This window comes from Parambassis ranga, chromosome 9 (assembly GCF_900634625.1).
Source record: "Parambassis ranga chromosome 9, fParRan2.1, whole genome shotgun sequence".
NCBI classification, from domain to species: domain Eukaryota; kingdom Metazoa; phylum Chordata; class Actinopteri; family Ambassidae; genus Parambassis; species Parambassis ranga.
The window spans coordinates 2,933,397-2,944,997 of record NC_041030.1 but is presented as its reverse complement, the minus strand read 5'-3'; the positions used below and the strand labels follow the sequence as shown (position 1 = coordinate 2,944,997).

The 11,601-nt window shown below is 40.0% G+C and overlaps 1 protein-coding gene across 2 annotated transcripts; it reads right to left on the bottom strand.

The window, feature by feature from the left end:
- Window positions 1-96: 96 nt before the first annotated feature.
- chfr (checkpoint with forkhead and ring finger domains, E3 ubiquitin protein ligase) lies at window positions 97-10,658 on the bottom strand. 2 transcript variants are annotated; one of them, XM_028414872.1, is made up of 18 exons: window positions 10,545-10,658; window positions 9,685-9,817; window positions 8,906-9,005; window positions 7,987-8,096; window positions 7,845-7,904; window positions 7,566-7,751; window positions 6,392-6,454; window positions 6,073-6,235; window positions 5,774-5,928; window positions 5,489-5,651; window positions 5,131-5,327; window positions 4,863-4,979; window positions 4,546-4,629; window positions 4,090-4,160; window positions 3,784-3,871; window positions 3,515-3,622; window positions 3,348-3,420; window positions 97-3,020 (listed from the first exon to the last, which is right to left on the bottom strand). In XM_028414872.1, the coding sequence occupies exons 2-18, from the start codon at window positions 9,788-9,790 to the stop codon at window positions 2,978-2,980; spliced, it is 1,887 nt and encodes a 628-aa protein (XP_028270673.1). In that variant the 5' UTR covers window positions 9,791-9,817; window positions 10,545-10,658; the 3' UTR covers window positions 97-2,977. The 2 variants fall into 2 exon arrangements, with proteins under 2 accessions (XP_028270673.1, XP_028270674.1); XM_028414873.1 differs by having other exon boundaries at window positions 6,392-6,448.
- Between the last annotated feature and the right edge of the window lie 943 nt (window positions 10,659-11,601).

Sequence of the window (11,601 nt, the reverse complement as noted above, 5' to 3'; positions counted from 1 at the left end):
TAATAAAGACAATGTCATTCACAACTTGTGTCCTTGATCTGACACAAAACGATACACAAACACAGCAGCCCCCTCTATTTAAATGAAGTAACAGTATTTACAGCTGTATCAGTCCTTTAATTTGTTAAGATAAACAAGCAACAAAGACAATTTTAACATTGCTAATATAACGTACAGTGAACAGAAATATTCACAAAAATCAAACAGACATTTTTCAAACTCCACCAATAACAATTTCTGCATGTGCCTAGTGCCACTCTATAGTGATTTTACTATAAGTTGATTATAGTCTAGACTAATAGTGCATTGCATACAAAGTATACAGGCATCAGTAGAACCTCCATGCCTAGGTATGGAACTGAGGTGAATGTGACTGATGCCCATTCAGTCCCATGTTACTGGGAGCTGTGATGAGGTAGAATGGAACCTGCCTCCTCCATACTGCTGAGCAGCTTGGTCCAAACTTTTGCACACAAAGTCAGTAAATATTTGCCTTAGTATACAATATAAACCCCCAACAACAACCACACACCACCGCAGGGCTCTTACAAAGCCTCTAATACCAATTCCTGATTGGAACGGCTTGGGACTGTTGTTGGCTTAGGGTGCCCAGATCTCCTGTAGGGAATAATTAAAACTCAGTCATTCCATCAGGGGGATCTACCAGACTTGTGCTGAGGGCCTGAGCTGCTAAGGAATGCCAATTTGGACCCACCATGACGGAGACACCTAAATCACCTTGCTAATGACACAAACTAACTCAGGAGTTCAGGCAGACCCCCTCCAAGAAACAATGAAAACATGAGCTACAATCCAAAACAACGCATGCTGTTCACTTTATATACATGTATTTCCCATAGCTGTTATCCAGACGGCTGACCATGATGTGTGATTGAAAGGTCAAGGGAGATGAGTACACAGCTCTTGTTTACATGCACTGTCGATGAACAAATACACCACAGCTGACTTAAAACGTTCTGCATAATCAAAGAGCTGATGCATGCATGTAACAAGAGCTATATACTTTTCTACCGTGGGTCAGAAACTCAGCAATCAGCCCTCATATGTATTCAAAACGGAGATGATTTGCTATCAAGGACATTTTTCTTTCTGAGACATACAGTACATGTTTTTTGGAATGAAACTCTATAAACTCTATAAACAGCCTTTAAATGTGTGAGGCAAATATGTGCAAATATCTTCAAAGTTTTACAATATAAACATATCTGACATTATTTTAATCCAGTACGTTTTCTTGTAAATCAACTAATACACCAAATAAACATAGAAAAAGTAAGACCAGTGTTTATGTGTGAAGTCACACAAAGTGTAAGGCCTGCTTCTAATATCTTCTCCCACCCCATTCTTTACATCCACCTGCACGTTCTACACACAAGTAACAGTCACCCTACTAAAAAAAACAGCGGTGTGCAGACATCAAGATTACAACTTAAACTCTTATTTCAGTATATAAGGCCACTTGAAACACATGGATGATTTACACTACACTTAATAAGGCAAAAAATAATAACTGAAGTTGATTTGTCCTTTTTTTTTTTTACAGCAGACATCAATATTTGCTGTGCATGTTTGCATGATAGGGACTTTTGACACTTGGGAGATGATAGTCATAAATGAGAGGTTATTGGATGTAACAAAGTGACAGCTTTTACAGTTGACACGGAACTTTTTCTAATCACCTGATGTAGTAAACCTGCGGTTTAAAAGAACAAAACAGCAGCTTTGTGTACCTGAGGAAGCAGAAAAAATAACCAACTAGACTATCTACCATCTATAACTAGGACACAAATGACAACAACAAAACATACTGTTGTGTTTGTATTGGCACGATATTGTGTACGCTTCGAAAAAGCTGCGCACCAAAAACTTCTCTATGTGCTGATGTCACTGAATCATCTTTATCCTTCCCTGACTGCTTAGAAGTGCAGTTTATTTTCCCCATTTTGTGGAGTCAACATAGAGTAACTGTGCATTTCCTTACAGATTAGCCCTTACTACAAGGCTCTGAGAAAGTGTCCCTCCTACACTACTTTAATCACCTTGGAGATGATTATCCACGGCAAAGCATACAACAGAGGCCCCGGTGCCCTCTTGACAACCTTACAACACATTGATCCCCTTCCCACAGACATAAAAATCCTATACAAATATCACATGGGATTACAAATCTAATCTAGTACGTGCGTGAGGGGCTTTGACATGGCTTTTTGCCCTTTCCTGGGAACACAGTAATGCCCAGGCAAAACAGAAAAAGTCCAGATTGGATGTATTTATATTTGATACCATTGTTTAGCCATTTGGATTTTAGTAGGAACTTGTCCTGCCCGAAAGAGTGCTATAATAATCTAGTACTATTATTATACTATCACTTACATTCTGCTCTAATGATTTTCAACTAATGTTTTCATCTGTAGGAAGCCCTGCAATCTGAACACAGCATTTCTGAGCTCTACTACAAAGATATGACTTAAGTCTTTTAAGCCTACTACTTAGAAGGCATTACAAAAACATTCTAAAAAAATGCTCACCTACATGTGTAAGCAAACATATATTTTCATAATCCATACAGACTACCACACAATCTTGAACAAAAACATTATTGTTCCACAGGCAGCACAAATTAGTAAGCACCTTTAGGTATGTTACTATCCAGATGAACTGCTCTATCAAACAAAGGTTTGATATATTGGAGATAATTAAGCACATTTTAAATGATGGCCGGACTTAGTCCAACTCGCAGCTTGAATCCTTCATCATAATGTGCATAGCATTATTTCACACAGCCCTGTGTAAGGCGAGCTGCCCAGTATAGTAAATGGGTACTGATTGTATTGTCAGCATTATTGCATAAGGCAGTTAGCTACATCAGATCACAAAACTTAAAAGATTGTGTCCCTTAAATTCTTCCTTATCTACATTTGACACAGTTTAGGAGGACATAAACCACTCAGCTCCTTTAGCTCTTGAAACGTGTCTGCTCACATATGTGGTTAAAGTTTCTGAAAAGAAAACAGAGCGATATATAAATACGTGTTTTACATGTAAATACATAAAGCTAAGGAGATGAGATGAACTTAAACAGATCATTTAAACATAGACATGGGGAACTATTGGACACTGTTTATACAAGGACTCCTTCTAGTGGTAAAATTAGTGAACTAAAATAACATGCATCATTACTAAAGCTTTTCAATGTGATTTAATGAACTGTATGATCAGGTTGTAATATAAATACTTTATCATATTTATAAAGTTTTAGTGGCACAACTTTATGTTTCCTTGGATTTATGTATGCAGTTTAGCCCTAGTTTTATTTGAATACTTACGCTGCATGATGGGCCTTCACTTGTGTACGACAGTTGCGCCCCCAGTAACAATCAGGACGGGATGTTACAGCGACTGAGGACAGTACATAAAAAAATATTGCATGGTTATAACAAAGATGTAAATGGAGCAGTGCCAGGTAGCATTTAAAGTTTTAGAGTTCTCTTACCTGGCAGCTCAGACTGAGGGATGTTCTGTCTGTATCTATAGGCCAGGTCTTTGAATGCTTGCAGGCCACAGATGAAACAAACAATGGTGTTTGCAGAGACACGACAATCTGGCAGAAAAAAACAAGTCAAAAAGGGACTGTCCACATGACGGTGTGCTTGCATTTTTGCAGGAGTGAGTGCCACAGCAAATCAATAATAATACTTCTGTGTATTAAGGTGCAGCACTCGGTGACTTGAGAGTGCCTTAGAGTCTGATCGGAGGGCTCACCTGTCAGAGGGTAGTTTCCCTGCGGAAAGCCCTGCAAAGACTCCTGTAGCACATCTTTCCACGACTTTCCCTTGGATAACAGGTAGTTCTGGTTTGAAAGAGACACGAAAAACACCTATTATCATGTAATTTAAGCATGTTGGAAATGAAACAAGCTATAGTCAGAGAGTTTATCTGACTTGGAGAAACAAATACATCAATAAAATATATTTATTGTGGTGACTGTAATCAGTAACAAAGCAAGTAACCCATTGTCATAAGCAAATGCAGAGTTTAACAAAACATTTAACATGAAGTCCATCTTACCTGTAGGATCTCAGATTCATAGTTGTTATTGTTCAGCACACCATCCAGGCATTTGTCTGTCAGATTAAGCTCTAAAAGAACATTTAAAAAAATTACTTTATTACTTTACAAAATCATAAAATAAACAAGCTAAGAAGCTATATCAAATCATATCATTCCTGACCTGTGTTGCAGAGCTCTGTATGAAGAAAACTGTGTTTCTAAAGCAAATATTTCTACCACACTGAAGCTAAATCACCAGAGGCACTGCAAACAGTTTAAAAAAAATCTGCTTAACAAACAATATTATCAATATTATAACCTAAACTATGATAAAAACCCAAAGAATTGTGAGATCTTTTTAGGAGTATCCTTGCCAAGAAAGGAGGCAGCACAATTCACAAAACAAAACTGAAACAAACACATTCACAACAAATATTCAAAGAAAGCAACTATTTTGAAAAAATGGATACATACCACTAAATCGTGCCAGACAGCCTCGACAGCCAATCCCCTGGCAACCCCAGTACATATGGCAGAAGGGTCGCTGGCACATCACACCTGTCGACACACAACACATCATTTACTGTTATACTGGAACTTATGCAACAATTTCTATCTTTTAGCATCAGACAATTTAACATGAACTTACATACCTCAATGTTTATATTTATGTAAAAATCCAGATACTTGTAAAACCTTTCCAATTAAATATCACAATTCCAGTATCCAATCAACCCCATTTAACCAATACAACAATTGTAGACAGACAAACAGGATTATGGACCACTCACACTGCTGAGCAATATCCTGCCGGTTGTTCAGCTCGGCTCGTCTGTCTGGCATTGGATGGAGGCAACAGCTGCAGATGACATGGCAGCCCTGAGGGGGGCAGCGATACTCCTGAGGAGCTGTAGATAATAACAACAACAGAAAGAGGGTTCAGACAGGAGCTAATATGCGGTGATCGCACTGGGATCACACAAAGAACATCACAGTTCTAGAAAATTTGCCCTGGAGTGAGAACTAAAAATCTTCTATCTAATTGGCACTCTTAATCACCTGAAGGGCCATCAGAGGATGTGGACGGCTGCTCCCCTGTGGAATCTGCAGGTGCCTCTCCCTCAGCTTCTGCTTTGAGTAGTGGAGGTATGGGTGGTATAGGTGGCAGACCAGGGCACCAGTAGTTTGCACCAAACAGCACTTGGCTGACATCCCTTCTGTAGCCAGGACACTGTCTGCACATCACTAGCGGATGACTAGAAACAGAAAGACAAAATGAGATCATCACATGGAGTCTTGCCACAACATCATTTAGTTTTATTTTGCTTTTGCTATGCTTTTGTTGTTTGCTTTGCACAAAGACAACAGCTTGAATTCAAAATATGTGGTAAAACCAAGACTAAAAATAATATTTTACCCAATGTCGGAAGAGTCACTGTCATTGTCTGAGAGCTCAAAAAGGTAATCGGAACTGCCCTCCTCATCAGAGAAAGAGCGTTCAACTTTTGGCTGCAACATATCCTGAGTTATCTTGTTACGACTGTCCATGTTCTTCAGATCCTCCTCACTTCGACACTTTTCTGTGGGACAAAAAGGAACACACATTTTTTGAAATTGTATTGAATATATTAAGATAACCTAGCTAGATTTTCATATTAGTTCAGAGTAGTGTTTAAAAAAATGTGTCTTTATCTGTGCAGACCTGGGTGCTGGTTAAGGTAGGCCTCCACCAGGTTGTTCAGGATGTGGTTCTTGCAAATCCTCTCCACAGGGCAGCGGCAAGTGGGGCAAAGGGAAGAACGCTCCATCCAGCCAGAGTAGCAGGCAGCACAAAAGGCATGCATACAAGGCTGCAAGCTAAAGCAAAAACCAGAGACAGGTATTAAAACGCATACATTACTTGAATATGTATGCATGCATGCATGCAAAGTGCCATATGAAGTACAAAAAAGACCTCCTATCTTTGTAGACACAAACAGACTGCAGCTTTTGACATCTTACCTGACACAGTCATGCAGCAGATCCTGGCAAATAACACATGTCAGGCTCTCCTCCATCTTGTCCGTCTTTGCTCTTTCCACCTGTTTTGGCAAAATGCTTCCCTTTGTTGAGCTGATCACTTCTTTAATGGAGGTGTGTGGCAGGCCCAAATCATAACCTTTATCTGTAAACACAATGCATTGTATTATTACACACTATACCAAGTACGATGTGTTGGTACATGTTTGGGTTGGCCTAAAAACATTCCAAGCACAGTCTGAGTACTGATTTTTAGGAATTGAAATTAAAATGTGCTCTGGTGCAAAACAAAAAAACTAACCATCATCCCTTTTCCTCTTCTTGCTTTCTGGCTCCAAGTTGTCAGTATCATTGTCAGCTTGGCCTAATAAAATGGGAGAACAGGCCTGTGTCAAACAGTGGTACTAGAACTACACAGGTCAAATACTAGTGACAATATATTCATATATTTGATTAAAAATCTCTTAATAACCACTGCTATGCGGACACACAGTTAACAGTCCAGAGAATTCACAGTGAAGAAAGCACATTGGCAATGATGATCAGTGCAGTCATGCATATGTTATACACTGCTCAAAAAAAAGGGAGCACTAAAAAACACATCCTAGATCTCAATGAATGAAATATTCTAGTTGAAAATCTAGTGGAATACGTTGAGAACTAAATAACATAAAAACAATCAAGGCTGGGAGGCTCCGGGGCACTCTGACCGCCGCCATGTTGGCAGCGTCACGTCCACCAAAAGTCCAAATATGGACAAAGAGGGGGAGCACGAGCGGAGTTCAGGGGGGCGGGCGATCGTGGAAGCAGGAAACTCGCACTGTGATACGGCAACATAATTTTAAGTCTGAATATAATTGTACAATTGACACTAGAAGGGAACCTATCATTTGAGACCAGAATGTTTTTTGTACCAGGCTGTAAACATGTTTATTTCTGCTGTGAAGTCGGCCATTTTAACATGCCAGTCTATGGGAAATGACTCGCTACAAGTTTTGACACTTCCACATGGGCTTCAAGTTTGAGCCCTGAAGGATGCCGCTTGGGCAGAAAGGATGAGAGCAGAGAAATGGTCTGTGGTCAGCATCTGCAGAACCTCTGCTTTATAGGGCTGTCTTGATAACTGCCTCTCATTTCCACCTGTTGTCTGTTCCATTTGCACAACAGCAGCTGAAACTGATTCACAATCAGTGTTGATCCTAACTGGACAGGCTGATTTCACAGAAGTGCGACTGACTTGGAGTTACATTGTGTTTTTTAAGTGTTCCCTTTATTGTTTGGGCAGTTTAGTTAACTCTGACCAATGTATGTCTGAGTTATCAATGACAATATTATAATCAATTTGCATGATAAGTAAAGGTCCACATGGTAACTGTGTACAACACAACATTAAAAAGTGTCCATAGCATGATGAAAAAATGATCCCAGTTCTGCTCGACTCCCTCTCTGTAAACAAGCAACAACAAAGAACCTACCACGTGTTAAGGTGTCTGTGGTTGCCATGGGGCCACAAGACGTAGGGCTCTCAATACAGAAGTGTGAAGCAGAGGTGGAGGGTTGAGTTGGATCATGAGGAGCCTTGGAGAGCATCACAGGTTCAACAGACAGGGGCATGTCTGAAACTGGCACAGGAGAAGGACTATGGGCTGACCTCTCCATGTCTGATGAGGCACAAACACACAGAATATAAGAGTATAAGTGTGCAACAATTGATAGGAAATGGTTGCAAATAAGTTGTGGGAAGGAAAACTTACCATAACTGTGTTGGGAAACAGCTTGCTCCATGATGACTGAGTGGTACACATAGGCAATGTCTACAAGATGAGGAGACGCTGTCAGTTTTCATATAAATTCAAACAAACACATTCTCACAGCAAACAAAAATGAACAACTCACTTTGTTCCGGCTCACTTTTTCTGTACACAAAGTAGATGATGTCACCATTTTGCAGCATGTGAGTTTGCTTCTTGACCAATTTGGACGTGTTGATCACTGTGCCATTAGTGCTGCAGACAAACAAACATGCTTCACTACACAGCAGGTTATAAAAGTGCAAATTAGATCAGGTCAAATACTAATTTGTATCATTTGTACTCAAAACTGCAGCACAAAATTTTGAGAAAATGAGAGTCAGACCCTGTTTACACATATTCACGTATTTTGAAAAACTGAGACTTTTCCCTTCGTTTGTGCCTTTCATTTACACACAAACGGAGTTTTCAGCTCTGAAAACGAATCTTTCTAAAAACTCTGGCAAAAGTGGAGATTTTGGAAAAACGCTGTATTCGCGTTTCATTGTGAACTGACAAAAACGGAGAAAAACTGAGTTTGTAGCAGTCTGCACGTCAGTTGGTGCGACCTTTTTTTTGTGTAGTACGGCTGCCAGAGCAGGCTGTAGTCTTGATGGAAGCATTTGCATTTCTGTTGGTGTAAGCACTTTTTACATGTTTGCAGTTGCAAATACAGCTCCTCTTACTATGTAAAGGGAGCAGAGACATGTTAGGTCTCCAGGTTCAGCAATTTTAGAACAACTTCTGACACAAAGGGCCAGGCTGCGTCGATGAGGCTTCTGATTGGCTTGCTCGGCTTTCTCCTTCTTCCTACACTGCCACCCACAGGCCTGGCGTAGTCTTGATGGCTCTTGGGAGCGAGTTTTATGCGGGTTAATGTAAACGGAAACTTTTTTGAAAACGATGATGTGTGCACGATGTTATTTTGGAAAACGGAGGGAAGGAAATATTTGTTTTTCAAAATACCCTGCTCGGGTCTAAGACACTTATATTGTTTTGTGATCACTGATGAACAGTCAGCTTACCTCATGTCTTCAAGCCACACCCGCCCTGAGCTTTCATCTTTCACAATCTTGCAGTGCTCCCCTGAGATGAGTTTATTGGCCGGAAAAGACAGATAGCAACCTGGCGACAAAATGAAAACACAGAAAAGAAATAGCATTATTTTGACAGAAACTTATTTTTGTGTATGTGTGCATTTTTGATAGAGCATAATGGATAATAAATGTATCGGTTTAAATGCGCAACACACAAATATTTTTCTGTTTTTTGCCTTTAGACAATTTCAAGACAAAGTCTCTTAATACAGCTCTTCAGCCATGTACCCCGTACACGGAATTATGTTGCCATGACACATAGTTCTTTCATCGTCCAGACATAGGCTTACCAATTAAGTCTACTTGCTTTGCATTGAGAAAAAAGCAGGCCCCAAAAGATATTGACAACAAAGCAGACACAGGGGGGGAAATACAGCCCTCACCTTTTCTAAAGCAAAACCCATACAAAAAAATCTACTTAATATTCTGCACACATGTTCTCAATGGACGCCTTTTGTTCTCATCACAAGGGGCTGTCTAAGTTTGATGCACTAAAGAAAGCTTTGTGTTTTCAAGGGGGAGGTTATACAGCCTGCAGACACTGACAGCTATGTCTACAGGCAGGATTGTCTTTTGTTAATAGGCATCACGGTGTTCCGAGTGTTTTTAAACCTGGATAAAAATGTTAGCCACATTTTCTGGCATAGGATTCAACCTGTGGAGGAATCAGTGTTTTACATTCCAAAACAAAAGGGAAAACAACCCACCTTTTTTCCTGCCGACTGTGCACTCCCTGCTGAAAAGTAGGATGGTTTCACTGGAGTCCACTTTCACGAGCTTCCCCCATGGCTGTCCTCTTCTGTAACTTTCCATGTCCCACGGTTGTTTGATTCTATTTTTCTGAGAAATGATCATAAAAGAGTTACCACATGCTTTCCTGCGTTTCTCTAAAATATGTATTAGTAACACATGGTTGGAAAGAGAAAGTGAAGTTAAACCCCACGTTTATAGTGGTCTGGTGAAATCTACAATGTTGTTGTGATGTCTTTTCGGTTAAATCGATCCTCACAAAGACAACTGGACACTTAACATACACTTAACACTTGTGAATGTGAATTAGATTTAAAACCCTGTGTTATTAGATTCCCCCTGTTTATGTATGCCGGATTAACGAACAAACTTTATTATTCACAAAACATTACGAGGGACATTTAGATACATATACGACGAAGCAAATAAGTGAGGCAACATTAAACCGACTGATCTTCTTATAGAGTTTGGTCAAGAACTCACAGGGGAAATCCTGAAGAGACTAACCTTTGTTTATCTGAGCTTTCTAGCTACCAAGCATTGAGCTATTAGCCGACTTTGCACTCTGACAAGCTGGAAACACGTAAAGTTATTTGTATTGCCAATCATCGGTGTGGCATGGCGTTTCATATTGCACTGCGGGACATTATCACAGCTAAGCCCAACAAACACAACTTCGGTCAAAAACACTAAGCTAACGCAGTTGCTAACATTAGCCTGCTGTGCGTCTGAGAGAAAAACCATGGTGTTCTCCACTTAAACTACCAGAAATGTCTGTAACGTTGTTCTCATCTCCTGTCTAAGACACTTATCTTACCGTCAAAAGCTTAGTTTGTTATTCCAGCAGCTCCGTGTAACGCAGCTTCTGCTCTTCATGTTCTAGCTAGCTTTGGGCACAACATGCACTTCCTGCTAAGCTCACACTGACGTCACACCGTCATCAGCTGATGGAGGAGGGGCGGCTGGCTGCTGGAAGCTTCACAAAAAAGTGACACTATAAATCTGAAGATTCACATCCTATGTACAGGCGTAAGTAACCCCTGAGTTCCACGGTTAAAAACAAACAAACAAACAAACAAACAAACAACAACAACAACAACAACAACAACAACAACAAAAAACCGTATGCTACCACTGCCCTGTGGCTCATTTACACACAAAGCTCTGAGAAGTGAACGCAGAAGCTGCAATATCTGCCGACAAAGACACATTTTACCACATTATTTCAACAGATAAAGCCTAAATGGATTATTAATATATAATATTATAAATAATAATAATAAATTAGGATACTTATGTTCGCACACAAACCCAACACTCCAATATTATTGTTCTCTATGTTGGGCCACAGTACAAAACACTTATACAATGATGCTATGTAGTCTAGTGACAGAAACAATGATTGTTAATGTCAATACAAGTTTATACAAAAAGAGCTTCAATTTGAAGAAGTGGTGTGAGAGGTTTTATCAAGAAGGTCAAAGAGAGTCAAACAGTGCAGAACAAGACTGGCAGAGGACGGAAGAGAAACATCTGGAAGGTTCTGGAGAGAACACCACAGACAGAAGATGTCTAAAGAGCCGAGAACGACTGTCGAGATACAGTGAAGGATTTAACCAAGTCTGGAGCTGAAGTGTCAGAACAGACGGTCACTAGAGTCCTGCACAGGAATGGACTGTGAGGTACAAAAAACACAACAACACAAAATTAAGTCAGACTGAAGTGTGCTAGGGACCACCTGGAGACAGATTACACAGACTGGAAGTGATGAAACTAAACTAGAGCTCTTTGGTCACAGAGATGTCTTAGAGGATTATAAACCAAAGAACACTGTTCCCACAGTCAAACACAGTGGTGGCAGTATGATGCTGTGA